The 20,107-nt window shown below is 42.4% G+C and overlaps 1 protein-coding gene across 1 annotated transcript; it reads right to left on the bottom strand.

Moving 5' to 3' along the window:
- Window positions 1-18,493: 18,493 nt before the first annotated feature.
- Window positions 18,494-19,699, bottom strand: LOC140734057 (serine-rich and transmembrane domain-containing 2-like). Its single transcript, XM_073057639.1, has one exon. The coding sequence runs from the start codon at window positions 19,406-19,408 to the stop codon at window positions 19,139-19,141; it is 270 nt and encodes an 89-aa protein (XP_072913740.1). The 5' UTR covers window positions 19,409-19,699; the 3' UTR covers window positions 18,494-19,138.
- Window positions 19,700-20,107: the final 408 nt, after the last annotated feature.

The following is a 20,107-nucleotide window of genomic DNA, read 5'->3' as shown; positions in this document are numbered from 1 at the left end:
TGCAGGGGAATATATACTTATGGAACATAGGAAATGCAAGACAACACATAAGAAAGAAATCAGGGGGACTAAAAGAAGGCATGAGGTTGCCCAAACAGACAAAGTGAAGGAGAATCCTAAGGGATTCTACAGATATATTAAGAGAAAAAGGATTGCAAGAGACAAATTGGTCCTCTGAAAGATCAAAAAGGTAATCTATGCATGGAGCCAAAAGAAATGGGAAAATATTAAATGGAATTTTTGCATCTGTATTTACTTGAGAGAGAGACATAGATTGTATTGAAGTGAGGCAAAGCAGTAGCAGGGTCATGGACCCTTTACAGGTTATAGAGAAGGAGGTACTTGATGTCTGGAGGCAAATTAGAGTGGATAAATCTCCAGGGCCTGACAAAATGTTCCCTCAGCCCCTGTGAAAGGGAAGTGCAGAAACTGTAAGTGCCCTAGCTGAGGTATTTAAATCATCATTTGTGTCAGGTTAGATACAAGAGGACAGAAGGATAGCTAATGTTGTTCAGTTGCTTCAGAAAGGCTCTAAAAATAAACCAGGAATTGCCAGGCTGGTAGACCTAAGATCAGTAGGGTGAAAGTTACTGGAAGGTATTCAAAGAGACCAGATATATGAGTATTTGGATAGACATGGACTGATTATGGATAGTTAGCATGGCTTTGTGCATGGTAAGTCATGTCCAACCAAATGTTTGGGTTTTTCAAGGAAGTTACCAGGAAAGTGGATGAAGCCATTTGACAAAGTCCTGAATGGGAGGCTAGTCAAGAAGGTTCTGTTGCTTGGCTTTCAAGATGAGGTAGTAAATTGGATTAGACACTGGCTTTGTAGGAAATGTTGAAAGTTGAAGTTGTATAAGATATTAGTGAGGTCTAGTTTGGAGTATTGTGTGCAGTTTTGTTCACCTACATACAGAGAAGATAAAAGTAAGGTTGAAAGAGTACAGAGAAAATATACAAAGATATTGCTGGGACTGGAGGACGCGTGGTATAAGGAAAGGCTAAATAAGTTAAGACTTTATTCCTTGGAAAGTAGAAGATTGAGGGGAGACTTGATAGAGATATACAAAATTATGAAGGGCAAACAGACTTTTCCCGCTAAGATTTGTTGGGACTACAAGTAGAAATCATGGGTTAAGGGTGAAAGGTAAAAAGTTTATGGGGAACATGCGGGGAATCCTCTTCATTCAGAGGGTGGTGAGAATGAGGAATGAGCTGCCAGCGTGAGTGGTGCAGGTGAGCTCGATTTCAATGTTTAAGAGAAGTTTGGATAGGTACACGGATGGCAGGGCATGGAGTGCTATGGTTTGGATGCCCATCAGTGGGATTAGCCAGTTTAAATGTTTTGGCATGGACGAGATGGACCACAGGGCATGTTTATGTGCTGTACATTTCTATGACGATATGACCATTAAATTAGTGATTAACTGAAGTTGTGTCAGTATCTATAACTATTCAATCAACACTATTTCATGAGTGGATATCAAGTCAGCTAAGCTGTCATATGACTTTAAACAAAATGCAAATCAAAAGCCTTTTGTATTTGTGATCCTGCTTCATCTCTGGGCAAGATGACAAGAGAAATCTTATATTGACAGTCATTTCTTTTTCTGGTATGTTATTTTCTGTTTTATAGACATGCCCGGCTGACCCTCTTCCTTTTAATATGAGAGCTGCATGCTCTTCCTGCTTTCTGCTTTCTGGCTGTATTGACATAATGATTCATCACTAACTCTGTCTCCTGACACCACAAATCCTTTATCTCCTTTAATTTTCAGTTTCTCATGCAATCTATAAGCTTTTAAAGCTCAGGCTACTCCCTGAATTAACCATCACCCCTATTGCATGCTTCGCTGTGAATTGGAATATGACCTTCAGTCAAGTTTAGATACAGTAATGAACCAATTCATACCCAAATGCAGCAGGACCTGGATGATATCCAGGCTTGGGCTGAGAAGTGGCAAGTAACATTCGAGCCACGCAAGTGCCAGGTAATGACCATCTCCAGCAAGAGAGGCTCTAACCATCGTCCCTTGATATTCAATGGCATCACCATCACTGAATCCCCTACTATCAATATTCTGGGATTTACCATTGACAGGATACCGAACTGGTCTAGCCATATAAACACTGTGGCTATCAGAGCAGGTCAAAAGCTAGGAATCCTGCGGCATGTAACTCACCTCCTGACTCCCCAAAGCCTGTCCACCATCTACAAGGCTCAGGTCAGGAGTGTAATGGAATATTTACCACTCACCTGGATGAGTACAGTTCCATCAACACTCAAGAAGCTTGACACTATCCAGTACAAGGCAGCCCACTTGAATGGTACCCCTTCCACAAGCATCCAATCCCTCCACCATCGATGAACAGTTGCAGCAGTGTGTACTATCGACAAGATGAACTGCAACAACACACCAAAGTTCCTAAGGCAGCACCTTCCAGGCCCATGACCATTACCATCCAGAAGGATGAGAACAGCAGATACCTGGGAACACCACCACTTAGAAATACCCCTCCAAGTCACTCACCATCCTGACTTGGAAACATATCGCTGTTCCTTCATTGTTGCTGGGTCAAAATCATGGAATCCCCTCCCTAACAGCACCGTGTGTGTACCTACACCTCAGGAACTGCAACGGTTCAAGAAGGCAGCTCATCACCACCTTCTCAAGGGCAACTAGGATGGGCAATAAATGCTGGCTTAGCTGATGACACCCACATCCCGTAAATGAATGAATAATGCTGAGTGGGTGACTTGCAGTATACAATAAAGGCTCCGAGTGTGATACGAGATCACAAATAAGAGAAAATCTGTAGATGCTGGAAATCAAAATAATGTACACAAAATGTTGGAGGAACTCAGCAGGCTAGGCAGCATCTTTGGAAAAGAGTAAACAGTTGATGTTTCGGGCAGAGACTCTTCTAAGATCTTTTGGAAAGTTAGCTAGTCTCAGCCATAGCAGAGTTAAAGAGTGACATACATTTTACATTTGGCCTAACGAGTCTGCTCTGCTATTTCATCATGGCTGATCGATTTTCCCTCTCAGCCCCAATCTCCTGTCTTTTCCCCATATCTATTCATGCCCTGACTAATCAAGAATCTATCAACCGCTGCCATGGATGCAGATAAAGACTTGGCCTCCGCAGCTGCCTGTGGCAATGATTTACCACCGTCTGGCTAAATAAATTCCTCCTCATTTCCCTTATAAAACTACGCCGCTCTATTCTGAGGTTCTGTCCTCTGGTTTTCGACATTCCCACCATAGGAGACATCCTCTCCACATTCACTGTATCAAGGCCTTTCAGCATTTGATAGGTTTCAACTAGGTCACCCCTCACCCTTCTAAATTCTAGAGAATAGAGGCACAGAGCCATCAAACACTCTTCATGTGACAAGCTATTTAGTCCTGGAATCATTTTTGTGATCCTCTTTTGAACACTCTCCAGTTTCAACACATCCTTTCTAAGAAAAGGGGCCTAAAACTGCACACAATACGCCAAGTGAAGCCATTACATCCTTGGTTTTTTATTCTAGTCCTCTTGAAATGAATGCTACCATTGCATTTGCCTTCTCACCACAGACTCAAACTGCAAACTAACTTTTAGGGACTTCTGCACAAGGACTCCAAAGACCCTTTGCACCTCAGTTTTTGTATATTGTTTCAATTTAGAAAATAGTCAACTCTTTTATTTCTTCTACCAAAGTGCATGACCATACACTTCCCGACACTGTATTCCATCTGCCACTTCTTTGCACATCTCTACCCCCTCAGAACTATTTGCCTCTCCACCTATCTTTGTATTGTCTACAAACTTTGCAACAAAGCCATCAATTCCATCATCCATATTATTAACATATAACTTATAACAATATAACATATAACAAAAGAAATTGATGTGGGTAGGGCAGTGGATGTGGTCTACATGAACTTTATCAAAGCATTTGACAAGGTCTCTCATGAGAGACTCATCCGGAAAGTCATGAGGCATGGGTTAAGTGGAACCTTGGCTGTTTGGATATAAAATTGGCTTAAAGGAAGAAAGCAGAGGGTAGTTGTGGAAGGAAAGTATTCTGCCTGGAGGTCGGTGACTAGTGGACTGCCGTAGGGATTGGGACCCCTGCTATTTGTGATTTTTATAAATGACCTGGATGTAGAGGCGGAAGGATGGGTGAGTAAGTTTACGGATGACACGAAGATTGGAGGAGTTGTGGATGGAGCTGTAGGTGGTTGAAAGTCACAAGAGGATATAGACAGGCTGCAGCAGTATGAGATACCCACATGCTTCAAGCAGGCTTCAATTATACTGGTGCCCAAGAAGAAGATGGTGACCTGTCTCAAGCTATGGGGCAGAGAAAGAGTGGAGGGGGAGAGAGGGATTGTCCAGTACCATTTACATCCACAGTGATTAAGTGTTTTGAGAGGTTCGTAATGAAACATGTCAAATCCTGCCTGGGGAGCAACTTAGATCCACTCCAATTTTCCTTCCAGAAAAATAGTTCCACAGCAGATGCCATCTCATTGGCTCTTCACTCCACCCTGAAACATCTGGACAGAAGGATGCATACATCAGTTTGTTCTTTATCAACTACAGCTCAACATTCAATACCATCACCTCCTCAGAACTAATCTTTTTCTTATTAATTTTTTATGAGTTTCTACAATGCAACAAAACAAAAAAAACAATAAAAAAAGGTTTATACAGTGCAAAACAAACATATCAAAGTACAATTCATAACAATTGAACAAATCACACATAGTAGAATTGTATAAAGTTAGTTATCACCCCACCCTCCCACTACCCAACTCCAAGACAATCTTATGATATATAAAAAGGTTAATCTGAAGTATATCACCACAGAGCTGTATTTATAAAAACATGTATATTGCCTACTACCTAAACTATAATATGTTTACACAACAAAAAAACCCATAAATCTTAACCATAAGAAGTTGGAAGTAAGGGATTTAAATGCAACAGTGAAAAAAGGAGGGATGCAGCCTTAATCTATACGGGAATTATGAAAATATTCAAGAAAAGGTCCCCACACCTTTTGGAACTTTATATCTGAATTAAGAAGTGAATAATGAATCTTTTCAAGGTCTAAATAGGACATAATATCTCTAAGCCATTGAGCATGAGTGGGTGGTACAGCATCTCTCCACCTAAGAAAGACTGCACGTCTGGCCAAAAGAAAGGCGAAAGACAATGTATGACACTTTTAGTCAGAGTTAAATTCAACTTCTCTATGTGCTCACCACCGCCTTTTACAGTTCAAGGTGATACACAGGGCTCATGTGTCTAAAACTAAATTGTCATGGTTTTATCCTGATACTAGTCCTTGTAGTGATAAGTGCAAAGGGGGTGAGGCTTCCCTTATTCATATGTATTGGGCTTGTCCTAGCTTGGAGAAATTCTGGAGAGATTTTTTTTAACTTTATCTCACATACTTAATTGCTATTTGAAACAGAAAGAGCATGTGCACCGCCCCCATACTCTTTCTAAAGTCAATGGCTAGCTCTTTTCTTTTGCTGACATTGAGGGAAAGGTTGTTGTCAGGGCACCATGTCACTAAGCCCTCTAACTCCTTCCTGTACTCTGACTCATCGTTATTTGAGATGCAGTGGTGTCATCTGCAAACTCAAATTGTGAAAAGGTTTTTTTTTGAAGATTGGTTCTTGTTTTAACTAACACCTCCTGTAAATGTAATTCTATAACTCCAGAACAATCTCTAACACTTCATAGCGTGAGTCAGCACTGCTCTGGTACCTACCATAATCAAGAATGCACATCACCTCCTTTCCCTTTCAGCCTGACCTTTCAGAACAGTGTATAACCTGGAATATTAAACACCCAGTCCTAGTCACCCAGCAACCAGATTTCTGTAATAGCCATTATGTCATACTTATGTTGCTATCTGTGCTATCATCTCATCCATCTTGTTAAAAATGTTAAATGCATTCAAATATAGAATGTTAATGCTTTTTTATAGTTAGTTATAATTCTGGAATTCCTCTGTTTTTGATGTTTTTGATTATGTTTTCTGCTCTGGCCTATCACGCAATGACTGTGATTTCCCTCCCCCCCAGCTCACTATCTTTTGTCACTGCTCTTTCACACCTTTCTGAATTAAAGGGATCCATTTTTTCTCTAATTAGTTTAAACTTTATCTACAACCTTAGTTATGAAATAGCCAGGAACATAATCTCAGAATAGTACAGGTGCAGCCCATCCCAATGGAACAGCTCGCTCCTTCCCCAGCCCTAGTATCAGAACCCACTTCCCCCACACCAAGCTTTGAGCCAGACATTTACCTCGCTAACCTTATTTACCCTTTGTCAGCTTGCATGTGATCCCAGATGGAGATTATCAGCCTTGTGGTTCTGCTTCATCAGACCCTCCTTTCACACCACTGAAACTAAGCCCCATCCCAAACCCATTCCAAGTTTTCTTCAGTCCAGAAAGTTTACCAAAAGGAGATTGTGCTGAGGTGGAGGTGTGTGCAGACTGTGCTTTGGGTGATCTTGCTGAGGGGCGGCAAGAAGAGGAGAAACAGAAGGCTGAGAGTGGATCCCAGGGCCACCAAAGATAATTGTAGTGTACGGATCTATTTCTTTCAGTGCGATGACTCCTAATTATTGACTGATAAGTTACACATGTGCATTGATTTGTTGCTCCCTCTGCTAAGTGAATAGACAAATTAACTTTACCTCCGAGCGCACCCCTTTATTTATTTGATATGTAGTTGTACAGACTCCGCTTCTGAGGCTTGCTGCTGAAGAAAAGTGCACTCACGGAAAAAACAGCACCAAGACAACACCGGAGGACAGTGCCTTCAAGTGCAGTCGCTGCAGCCGAGAGTGTCACTCCCGTGTGGGCCTCTGCAGCCACAACAGATGCTGCTCTACCAACACAGACTGAAGCGAGACTTTCCAGGCTCAGATCCATGGTCTCATGAGAGAAAAGGATGTCATCAAGCTGTACAGACACAATAAATTGTCGATGAGTACGAACCTGAATGTCAGCAACTGTCACCAACTGCACTAAATGTTACGAGATGACAGAGTTCAGAGGAAGGGAGAGAAACAGCGAGAGGAAAGAGTGTACCAGTATGGAGAAGGATGTGTCGGATTGCGAGATTACAGTGCACAGTATACAGTGAGAGACACACAACTAGCAAAGCTAAAGTAAAGATAACGTGACGATGATTTTAGTTGGGGAAAGTTGATGAATTTGATAGTGCTAATGAGGATTGGGAGTCGTATATCGAGAGGGTTGAACTGTATTGTAATGTGGACGACGTGGATGAGGAAAAGAAGGCCTCCATGTTTTTTTAGCTTAATGCTAAAATGTACAGTCACTCTTTTAGCTTAGTAACTCCTGAAAAGCCAGCAAGCAAGATGTTTGACGAAATTGTTGAAATTTTGTAAAATTATTTGAGCCCAAAACCACTAGAAATCGCTGAGAGATTTAGCCTTCACAAAAGGAATCAGTCAAAGGATGACAGCATTTCTGCATACCTTGTAGAACTGCGCAAACTTTCCCAACACTATGACTTTAGAGACGAACTTTCTGATGCATAAAGGGACAGGCAAGCACTCAAAAGAGGCTGCTGTCAGAAAGAGACCTAACCTTAGAACAGTCACTGCAATATTGCTGGGGACGGCTGCAAAGGATGCGGCAGAACTACAGAAAAAGAGTTTAGAATACGAAATGCACAAAATATCCCTGAATGGTGCAAAAAAGTCAAAAAAGTTATCGATGTGGCAAATCCTCCCATGATGCAAATGACTGTTGTTTTGGAAATTGCACCATCTCGGATCGCAAGACCCTGCAGCGGATAGTGAGGTCAGCTGAGAAGATCATCAGGGTCTCTCTTCCCACCATCGTGGACATTTACATGATACGCTGCATCCACAAAGGAAACAGCAATTATGAAGGACCCCATGCACCCCTCATACAAACTCTTCTCCCTCCTGCCGTCTGGGAAAAGGCACTGAAGCATTCTGGCTCTCACGACCAGACTATGTAACAGTTTCTTCCCCCAAGCTATCAGACTCCTCAATACCCAGAGCCTGGACTGACACCTTGCCCTATTGTCCTGTTTATTATTTATTGTAATGCCTGCATTGTTTTTGTGAACTTTATGCAGTCCTGTGTAGGTCAGTAGTCTAGTGTAGCTTTCTCTGTTGTTGTTTTTTTACGTAGTTCAGTCTAGTTTTTGCAATGTGTCATGTAACACCATGGTCCTGAAAAATGTTGTCTCATTTTTCTATGTACTATACCAGCAGTTATGGTCGAAATGACAATAAAAGTGACTTGACTTGACAAAGAAAAAGTCTGCAAAATGTGTTACAGGCAAGGTCACATAGAGTGTGCAAGTTAGGCAAAATGCACAACCAAAGGGAAAAACCACAGAGTGTGAAAAGTTTCAAACTCCCTTCTTTTCGTTGCTGGGGCTGGAATCTCTTCTGGCATTCAAAGGGGGACATAACAGTGGAGGATGACTTGAGGTTATTGTGGGTGATCTCTGCCCAAACCAGTTGGGAGCTCCAGGACATGGGGTTGAAATAGGGAAGGCAGCACAGGGTTGTCTCCAACTTCTGGTTCACCCTCTCAGTCTGGCTATTGGATTGGGGGTGGAAACAAGATGAAAGGCTATCTGTGGCTCCTCCAAGAGAGCAGAAAGCCTTCCAAAAGTGGGAAAGGTACTGTGGGTCCACAATCAGACACTATGTCTTGAGGGACGCTGTGGAGCCTCAACACATGCTGAGCCATGAGTGTGGCAGTTTCACGAGCCGACGGGAGCTTAGGGAGGGCAATGAAGTGGACAGCCTTGGAGAATCGATCCACAATGACCAAAATGGTGGTATTTCCATTAGACAGGGGCAGCCCAGTAATGAAATCCACTGAGAGGTGGGACCAGGCACAGTGGACATAGCATAGAGGTTCTTGTGATCTGTCCTGACCAAGAATGGATGTTCTGCCCAGTCCTGGAGTATCACCATTCGTCCAGGTCCTCCTTGACAGCTAGAAGTCCCCAGTTCCCCAACACCGTAGTCCCCTCAGCTGGAGTCAAGCAACAGGAAAGAAAGGCATAAGGGTACAGCTCCAATGCCAACATCAGCTGCATCCACCGCGATGAAGTGATGATAAAAGTTTGCAAACTTCATGAAGCATCGTATCTGTTTGACTGCACATGGGTTGGGCCATTCTGTAACTGCCTGAACTTTACCAGGGCCCATTTGAATGGGGTAAATATATAGCCCAAAAATGACACCTGGTCTTTATGGAACTCACATTTCTTGGGCTTAGCATACAGGTTATTTTTGAGGAGCCATCTGAGAACCCTCCAGACATGCTGGACGTGTTCCTGATGAATAGATAAGGATTTTGTCTAAGTACACAGAAACAAACTGGTTCAACATGTCCTTGAGCACATCGTTAACTGTGCTCCTGGAACACATCAGAGGCACTGGCCAGTCCAAAGAACATCACAAGGAAATCATAGTGGCCATCAGAGGTGTAGAAAGCTGTCTTCCACTCATCCCTTTCTCTCCAGATTGTAAGCATTGTGCAGATTAATTTTGGAAAATACGGTTGCTCCCTGGAGATGTTCGAACACAGATGCCAGCAGGATTAGAGGGTCGTGGTTCTTCACAGTGATGTTGTCCAGGGCCTGATAATCAATGCAGGGACAGAGCTTGCAATGCAGGGGTTTCTTACTCATAAAAAAGAAGCCTGCTCCTGCTGGCGAGGCTAATGTACGGATAAACCCCATGACCAATGCCTCCTTGATGTATTCCTCCATGGCCACAGTTCAGGACGAGGGAGGGAAAAGAGCCAGCCCTGGGGAGGACCTGTGCTAGGTAGCAGTTCTACGCCACAGTTGTATGGCCGGTGTGGGGGCAGGGAGGTGGCCTTCCTTTTATTGAAGACCTCAAGAAGATCCACATATTCAGCCAGAATCCCAGACAGGTCCATATCCTTAGCTGACACAGAAGGGGAGTCATGGAATGGAGCTCGAGCTGGACCCAGACAGGTAGACGGGCATGTTGGTTCCCACTCTTGGAGTGCTTTCAGAGACCAGTTGATCCATGGGTTATGTCGGGATAACCAGGGGAGACCAAGCACCAGTGGCAGTTGAGGCAAATCAGTCAGATAGAAGGAGAGCTCTTCACTAGTTTCCTTCGAGCCCAAGTTTGGAAAGGTGGATCTGGCCAGTGCCCAGGGGTCGACCGTCCAGTGCCTGGACATTGATTTTTTTCTCTTAATTCCTGAGTCGGAACCCTCCATCTTTGAGCTAGAGAGATGTCCATGAGATTCCTGGCTGCACTGGAATCGATAAATGCCTCAAGTTCATGGGTCCGAAGTCCCCACAACAAGGAATCTGCGAGCATTACACAATTAGGGGAAGCTGACTGCAGAGAGAACTGAACCGTTATGTTTCCCCTCACTGCTGACGAGTATCCTCTTTTCCTGGATGCTTGGGACATGCCACATGGAAATGTCCTGGATCACCACAATAGAGGCAGGAACCTGTTCTCCTGTGCAGCTCCTGTTCCTCCTGAGACAGTCATTTGCAACCCAGTTGCATAGGCCCCTCTGTGGACTGAGTGCTGGGTGGTGAGGTAAGATGGTGATCAGATGTAGGAAGCTTGAGATGTTCTTTCCCTGCGCCACTCAGTTACCCGGTCATCAACTTGAATAGCCAGATTAATCAGGTCATCCAGACTATCCTGCTTGTCCCGGAGAATAATCTCATGCTGGACCCCTGCGTTCACTCCAGGCTTGAAGGCAGTGATGAGAAATCTCTCATTTCATCCCATTTCTACTGCAAGCCTACGGAATTTGACTGCATAGGCCCTCACCGTCCACCATCCCTCTGCCCTGGTGCCTGTCTTGGGCAGCCTCCTGACCTCATACTGGAATGTCAAAAACTCTCCTTAACTCTGCAATGAAATGTCGGAACAACTATGCTGCGGGGTGTCCTTGTTCTCATAAGGCGTTGAACAGGCTGAGTGGAGGTCCATCTGTGAGATTGACCCGTTTTCGTGCATCATCAGCAAAACGACCAGCCTGGGCTTGGTATGTCAGCTTGCATTGGGTAATAAAATTCCTCAGTCATCGGGATCACCGGAGTATCTAGCGGGTGGTGGAATACTCGGTTCCTGTATGGATACGGGAGTCTGAAAGCTGGAGTCATACTGGTCCGGGCATGGGAGTGGGAGCATTAGTGGCAGAGATTGCTGGAGCAGCAGAAAAGGAGGACCTGCAAGATGCTGGGAGCGGGACTGACGTGGCCAAAGGCTGCGGAATTGTGTTGGCAAGAATGCTAATGGCTGTCAGCTGATGCTGGCTATCCAGAGTGAGTGCATGGACGGCAGCCATGAGAGCGGAAATCGCAGACACCTGACTCTGATTGTCTGCGGTGAGCTGTTGAATGGTAGTGGCAAAGGATTATACCTGTTCCTCCAGTTGAGGCTGGGCTTGTTGGCACAACATTATCTTCCTCATTGTTTCAGTAACTTCACTCAGAGCAGATTCAATTGCCTGTAGCTTGTCCCCTATCTGACAAGAAAGCTCAGGACCAAGGTTAACTGTTCTTTCTCGGCTGGGTCCATCTTTGTGTGGTTGAGAATTGCTGTCAGTTTGGTCAGATATGGCCCAAACGACCAGAGAGAGACATTGAAGTGGGTCAGTAGTTCACAGTTCACATGCAAACGGGGTTTTAAGGGAAAGGAAAACAATAAACGCTGGGCCAAATAGGGCTGTTAACTAAAACTCTACATCGGAAAACTAGATGACAACACCCACAGCTGAAAGGAATAACTAAATATAAAATGAATACTGCTAGGCTTCAGTTTCAGTCAACTCAAGACAAGTCAAGTCAAGTCAAGTCACTTTTATTGTCATTTCGACCATAACTGCTGGTACAGTACACAGTAAAAACGAGCAATGTTTTTCAGGACCATGGTGCTACATGAAACAGTACAAAAACTATACTGAACTATATAAAAACAACACAGAAAAAACAACTACACTAGACTACAGACCTACCCAGGACTGCATAAAGTACACAAAACAGTGCAGGCATTACAATAAATAATAAGCAAGACAATAGGCACAGTAGAGGATGATAAGTTGGTGTCAGTCCAGGCTCTGGGTATTGAGGAGTCTGATAGCTTGGGGGAAGAAACTGTTACATAGTCTGGTCGTGAGAGCCCGAATGCTTCGGTGCCTTTACCCAGATGGCAGGAGGGAGAAGAGTTTGTATGAGGGGTGCATGGGGTCCTTCATAATGCTGTTTGCTTTGCAGATGCAGCGTGTAGTGTAAATGTCTGTAATGGTGGGGAGAGAGACCCCGATGATCTTCTCAGCTGACCTCACTATCCGCTGCCGGGTCTTGCGATCAGTGATGCAGCTGCTCAGGATACTCTCAATACAACCCCTGTAGAATGTGATGAGGATGGGGGGTGGGAGATGGACTTTCCTCAGCCTTCGCAGAAAGTAGAGATGCTGCTGGGCTTTCTTTGCTATGGAGCTGGTGTTGAGGGACCAGGTGAGATTCTCTGTCAGGTGAACACCAAGAAATTTGGTGCTTTTAATGATCTCAACCGAGGAGCCGTCGATGTTCAGTGGAGAGTGGTCGCTCTTGACAGTCCACTTTCTCAGGTGAGGCTGAATGTCAGCAGGCAGCATTACTCTGCTGTGCTTTGCTCAAGTCTCGACAAGTGCTACAATGAAAAGAAAGGAGTTAAATAACGCCATAATGAAATAATAATTAGCTGACACTTGCATATTCACAAGCGCGATTGCTGAATCTGCTGTGTAGCAGAGTCCGTGGTTCTGACGTTAAGGTACATGAATGGGAAGAGAAAAGAGCGATTTGCACAGGCAAACAAATTTGTTTAGTTAGGCATTCTATTACTATGTAGTTTAATTACTGCAGCGCAACATCATGGGCAAAAAGGCTTGCTCTTATGCTCTGCTACACTGTTCTATCTGCTATAAAAGTACTTTGACAGTTTTGGGAAGTGTAGGGTCGTGCACTTCAGAAGAAAATATGAAAGGGTTGATTGTTTTCTAAATGGAGAGAAAATACAAGAAACTGAAATGCATGTAAGTCCTTGTGCAGGATTCCTAAAGGCTAATTTGCAGGTTGAGTCTGTGGTGAGGAAGGCAAATGTAAATGTTAACTCTCATCTCAAGAGAACTAGAATATAAAAACAAGGATGTAATGTTGAGATTTTATAAAGCATTGTTGAGGCCTCACTTGGAATATTATGAGCAGTTTTGGGCCCCTTGTTTTCGAAAGGATGTGCTGAAACTGGAGAGGGTTCAAAGGAGGATCATGAAAATGATTTCACGATTGAATGGCTTGTCATATGAAGAGCATTTGATGGCTATGGGCTTGTATTCACTAGAACTCAGAAGAATGAGGGGTGACCTCATCGAAGCCTAGCTAATGGTGAAAGACCTTGATAGAGTGGATGTGGAGAGGATGTTTCCTATGGTGGGAGAGTCTAAGACCAGAGGATACAGCCTCAGAAGAGAGGGGTGTCCTTTTTGAATGGAAATGAAGTGTAATTTCTTCAGCCAGAGAGTGGTGAATCCGTGGAATTCTTTGCCACAGGCAGCTGTGGAAGTCAAGTCTTTATGTATATTTAAGGCAGAGTTTGATAGATTCTTGATTGGTTAGGCTATGAAGGGATACAGGGAGATAGTAGGAGAATGGCCAAATAGCGTAATTCTGCCCTATATCTTATGGATTTATGGTGTTGATAGGAATCCCAACACTGTTGTTAAATTAAAAATGAAATTGTTACAGGTAGCAAAGTGTAAAGATTGTTTTTAAACACTAGTGCCTGCAACTCAAATAAAATATATTTGAAAGGTAGTTGGCAACTCCATTCCTGACAAGAGAACAAGATAGGAAGGCACAAGATATATATATATTCCAAAGAGGAAGAAATATTCTAAAGCCAAAATGACACAACTGTGGATTACAAGATAAGTCAAAGCCAACGTAAAAGCTGGAGAGGGCATAATAATAGAGCAAAACTTAGTAGGAAGTCAGAGGATTGGGAAGTTTTTAAAAACCAATTGAAGGCAACTAAAAAACTCATTAAGGAAAAAATAGAATAAGCTATCCAATAATTAGCTGACACTTGCATATTCACAAGCGCGATTGCTGAATCTGCTGTGTAGCAGAGTCCGTGGTTCTGACATTAAGGTACATGAATGGGAAGAGAAAAGAGCGATTTGCACAGGCAAACAAGTAAGCTATCCAATAATACTAAAGAAGAAGCAAAAGTTTCTTCAGATATGTAAAGTGCAAAAGAGAAGCAAGAGTGGATATCGGACCATAGGAAAATGATGCAGGAGAGTTAGTAATAGGGGACAAGGAGATGGCGGATGAACTGAATAAGTATCTTGCATCAGTCTTCACTATGAAAGACACTAGCAGTACGGTGGAAGGGCGAATGTCAGGGGTCAGCAGTGTGTGAAGCTACCATTAACAGGAAGAAAGTTCTTGGGAAAATGAAAGGTCTGAAGATAGGTAAGTCAATGGGACCAGATGGTGTACACCCCAGGGTTCTGAAAGAGGTGGCTGAGGAGATTGTGGAGGGATTAGTGATGATCTTTCAAGAATCACTGGATTCTGGAATGGTTCCAGAAGATTGAAAAATCACAAATGTCACTCCATTCTTCAAGAAGAGAGAGAGAGAGAAGAGAGGAAACTATAGGCTGACCTCAGTACAGGATTAATGGTCAGTTACTTAAGAGTGTGGATGAACAAAAAGGACCTTGGGGTTCAAATCCATACATCCCTCAAGGCCGCTGCACAGGTTGATAAGGTAGTTAAGAAGGCCTATGGGATGCTAGGCGTCATTAACAGGGGGATTGAGTTCAAGAGTAGAGCGGTCATTTTGCAACTCTATATATCTCTGGTGAGGCTGCACTTAGAGTATTGTGTTCAGTTCTGGTCACCTCATTTTAGGAAGGATGTGGAAGCTATGGAGAGGGTGCAGAGGAGATTTACCAGGATGTTGCCTGGTTTGGAGAACAAGTCATATGAAGCAAGGTTAGCAGAGCTGGGACTTTTCTCTTTGGAGCGTAGAAGAATGAGAGGGGACTTGATAGAGGTCTACAAGATTATGAGAGGCATAGATAGCGTGGATAGTCAGTACCTGTTTCCCAGGGCACCAATAGCGAACACCAGAGAGCATATGTACAAAATTAAGGGAGGGAAGTTTAGGGGAGACATCAGAGGTAAGCTTTTTACACAGAGGGTTGTGAGTGCCTGGAATGACTTGCCAGGGATGGTGATGGAGGCTAAAACATTAGGGGTATTTAAGAGCCTCTTGGACAGGCACATGGATGAAAGAACGATGGAGGGTTATGGGGTAGTGTGGGTTTAGTACTTTTTTTAAGGATTATATGGGTCGGCACAACATGGAGGGCTGAAGGGCCTGTACTGTGCTGTAGTGTTCTATGGTTCTATGGTTCTAAACTTCCCTCCCTTAACTTTGTACATATGTCCTCTGGTGTTTGCTATTCATGCCCTGGGAAACAGGAACTGGCTATCCACGCTATCTATGCCTCTCATAATCTTGTAGACTTCTATCAAGTCCCCTCTCATTCTTCTACACTCCAAAGAGAAAAGTCCCAGCTCTGCTAACCTTGCCTCAAAAAACTTGTTTTCAAATCCAGGCAACATCCTGGTAAATCTCCTCTACACCCTCTCCATAGCTTCCCAATCCTTCCTATAATGAGGTGACCAGAACTGAACACAATACTCTAAGTGTGGTCTCACCAGAGATTTGTAGAGTTGCAACATGACCTCTCTACTCTTGAAGTCAATCCCCCTATTAATGAAGCTTAGCATCCCAAAGGCCTTCTTAACTATCCTATCAACCTTCAAGTATGATCATATACTTTGGTAAAAGAAATAAAAGGGTAGACTATTTTCTAAATGGAGAGAAAATACAAGAAACTGAGGTACAAAGGGACTTGGGACTCCTTGTGCAGGACTCCCTAAAGGTTAATTTGACTCTGTGGTGAGGAAGGCAAGTGCAATGTTAGCATTCATTTCAACAGGTCTAGAACATAAAAGCAAGGATGTAATGTTGAGACTTCATAAAGCCCTGGTGATGCCTCACTTGGAATATTGTGAACTGTTTTGGGCCCCTTATCTTAGAAAGGATGTGCTGAAGCGGGAGAGGATTCAAAGGAGGTTCACAAAAATGATTTCATGATTGAATGACCTGTCATATGAAGAGAGTTTAATAACTCTGGGCCTGTATTCACTAGAATTCAGAAGAATTAGAGATGACCTCATTGAAACCTATCGAATGGTAAGAGGCCTTGATAGAGTGGATGTGGAGAGGATGTTTCCTATGGTGGGAATGTCTAAAATCAGGGGACACAGCCGCAGAACAGAGGGGTGTTCTTTTAGAGTGGAGTTGGGGAGGAATTTCTTTAGCCAAAGTGGTGGCTGTGGAGGCCAAGTCTTTACATATACTTATGGCAGAGGTTGATAAATTCTCGATTGATCAGGGCATGAAGGGATACGGTGAGAAGGCAGGAGATTGGGGGCTGAGAGGAAAAGCGGATCAGCCATGATGAAATAGTGGAGCAGACTCGAGGGGCCAAATGGCTTAATTCAGCACCCATATCTAATGGTCTTATTCCCTGTTACAAGTAATATTATCATCACTGCAGTGGTAATTGCTCCCTTTGCTGGTAGTGAAAGAGTTAATGACGGCATTGAACCTCCTGATTGAGATTCTGCTCACATTTTGCTCTGTCTAATGTATGTATCTGTCAGCTCTGTGAATTCTGAACCACTTAGAAATAAATCCTGTCCATATTTTTTATAATCTCCATTTGACATTTATTCTTTCATGGGATTCTCGGCACAGCCTTTTCCTGAGAAGCAGTGTCAACAGTTTCAGAATCTGTTCTGTTATAGCCTAATAAAAAAAGACTTATTAACATTGTGCAAAGAGCAGATGCTTATAAATGAAGCTTCTGACTGTGTGTGGAATAGGATAAAAATTCTCTCTTTAAACCTTTTCTTCCTCCTCCATCCCTGGTACCTTTCTTCATTCCCTTCCAAAAGATACAGAATTGCATAGTGTTTTGCATAACGTGATTGAAGCCCACATGCAGGGCAATTTAATGCAAATATTACATGCATTTGCTTGAATATATATAGGCAGCCTTGCCTCCCTTCTACACTGAAAACCCCTTCCTGTGCTGTCACTGCCATTACTACTCTAGTGAAGAGACTCCTAAACAGTGGGGGGGGGGGGGGGGGGGGGGTGGAGATTTGACTTGTCAGAGGATAGGGAAAGTTGGAGCAATCAGCACCTTCACAGTCTTTAAAGGATGATCAGCACAAGATGTAACAACTCTTATTTCATTATTAACTGTTTTTGAAGTAATTAATCATGATAAAGTACTTTGGTGATGAATCTGAATGTGAGGAACAGCAAGTAAGGGCAAGGTAATGTTGGCAGGGAAAAAAGAATGCTTACTTCAAGGGGTCTTATAATTTCGATGGAGACTCAACTGTATGAGGTTGACCTCATTTACAAAGAGTCACCAAATGAACTCTCTTTTGATTTTCCTATGAAAAGTTTTTGCATGAGTTTTGTTTCAGTAGGGCTGGCCAGCACTGTTTGATGTCAACATGTGTTAAAAGAAATTTTAAGCAAGTGCCAATAAAACATGTAGTGAACACACTTGATACTTAACCACAGGTTTGATTGTCTCCATTCAGAAACGTGTCAGAAGCATAGGTCATCCAGAAGCAATCTGGCATCCTCTAGGTTCCTGTTTGTATTTTGTGGTATCCTTTTCATTAAATTCTTTTATGAATACACAAAATTATTGTGTTTTGCCAAATATGTTCTGGACTAAGGTACTTGATTCAAGTGGCATTTATTGATAATGATTGTCCGTGGGCTATTTGATTGTGGAAAGTATCACATTTGAGCCTAATTATATTTTTATTTGTCTGATTTGCATCTTTCCAGCAGGAATCACTGGATAACAAACACGAATCAAAGCCCCATCTGATTTAAAAATTATATATGCCTAATCATAGCAAATAAATCTACCGTAATTGCTCTTCAAATTGTACAAAAATACAATTTTAAACATATATATAAGGGAGTAGATTGGAGTGTCTCATAACACTTTTCTCTTGAAGATGCCTGGTTGCAAACCTACTGAAAATGCTTATATTGTTTAAACATTTGGCAAAATACAGACTGGTTAATGCCATGAAGGTATTAGCATTACTGCTTTTTTAAAAGCATAGAACTTGCACTTCTAAAAGATAAGTTACAGATGAGAGAAATTTTGGTCAGATTTGTATAAGTGTCTTGACAAAAATGTGAATATGTTGTTTTGTACACAGAATTATAAATTTCCAATTGAATTTATTTTATTAATAGCATTAAAATCTGTTGTGGGCAATAGCGTATAAAACATTGGCAAATATATAATTATTTTGCAAAGATGTGATACATTTCTTACAATAATAATAAGTTTATTTGCACTGTGTTTACCTTTTATTTATGGGGTAACTTTATGTTGCTAATGACATAAATTCAATAAGCAGTTTGAATATATTTTTCCAAGATTCCTATTAAAACATCAAATCTTCAGATACTTTTTTACAGCTCTGGGTAAAATCCCATGCAGTTTGTTTCTAAGCATGTCTCATATACTAGCTTAAACAAATGTCAAATAGAATCAAAATACAGTATATAATTATCATAATTTCCATCATTTAAGGTCCAAAGTTTTTTTAATGAAGTTTTATAAATAAGTATATATCAACTTAATGAATGAATTTAATATAGTTATGTCTCCTTAATGCATTCAATGTTGAATCTGCAGATTCGGCAATGTTATCGATTTTAAATGATGGTGTGACATTTCGCATTTTCATTTGCTTAATTGCTAGCCATCTGTAACCGACTGTAGCGATCAGATGTGGATCAAAACGTTGAGTGGCAGCGTAGCTTTAGTACTGAATCCCAAAAGAGACCGTTCCTTTTTTTTGGTAAACATACCAGCAAAGAGAGCCTGCTGACATTCGTTGATTCAAAGTCTAAAAACCACCGACTTGCACGCTGGTGAAAACATCTGCCTTGCTGACATTATCCACGGATGAAGAGACAGGAACAATGACATGCTTTAATCTGTAGAGCACAATGACCACGACAACAAGCAAAAGGACCAGCAGGCTGAAAAATATCGCCACATAGGTGTAAATATTTGTCGGATAACCGATCGAGTCCTCTATAGCTGTGGCCATAGTTGGCTGGTGGAACAACACAGCGGTGAAATTTCCAGGTTGCCTGAAGTAAGACTCAGTCATAGTCGAAATTTAGCAAAATGAAATTAACTCACAGGTTTTGCATGCTGAAGTAACCCAGAGATCTAGTTTCCTTGGCGTAGAGCTGAGACTCTCCTTCTTAAGCATTGAGCTTTGCAGACAGTCAGTAATGTTTTGAAGTTTCTGTTAGTACCATGCTGAAGCGTGAAAAATGTATTCAAACTATGTCAAGGAGAGGTGGCTTCACAATGCTGTAGTAATGCTACTCTCCCACTGAGCACTTAAATGCAGACGTGAGAGCACAAGAGTGCAAACGAGTATGAGAGGACAACATTTCATATTAGCCTCATTTACTTAAACAGATGCTTCCCCTAGAGACTAGAGGATCACTGCTGATAATCACATTACCTGTCTGACAGCCAGCTTGCAATGCCTCTGGCAGCTCTCATGAGGTGAATCACCAGTACCAGCTCTGAAGCTGACAAATTGTCTCATAGGCTGAAGTCCCTTCCAACACATCACTCATGTCACAGATTCTTGCAAATAATGGTCTTCTCCCAATTGTCTTCCTTTCTCTGCAGCATTTTAGCAGTAAAGGAGCTTGTCAGTGAATCAAAATTTGCCTGATCAGCAGCATCAGAGCTAATGGGAAAAATTATGTCAAAAGTTCAAAGTAAATTTATTATTAAAGTACATAGATGTCACCATATACAGCCCTGAAAATCGTTTTCTTGCAGGCAC

Source organism: Hemitrygon akajei, chromosome 10, assembly GCF_048418815.1.
Source record: "Hemitrygon akajei chromosome 10, sHemAka1.3, whole genome shotgun sequence".
Classification (NCBI taxonomy): domain Eukaryota; kingdom Metazoa; phylum Chordata; class Chondrichthyes; order Myliobatiformes; family Dasyatidae; genus Hemitrygon; species Hemitrygon akajei.
The sequence above is the reverse complement of the archived record's forward strand: the minus strand, read 5'-3'. Positions and strand labels throughout refer to the sequence as shown.

Excerpts from the sequence above, each read along its gene's own strand:
- LOC140734057 (XM_073057639.1), bottom strand. The coding sequence starts at position 19,408 with ATGACTGAGTCTTACTTCAGGCAACCTGGAAATTTCACCGCTGTGTTG.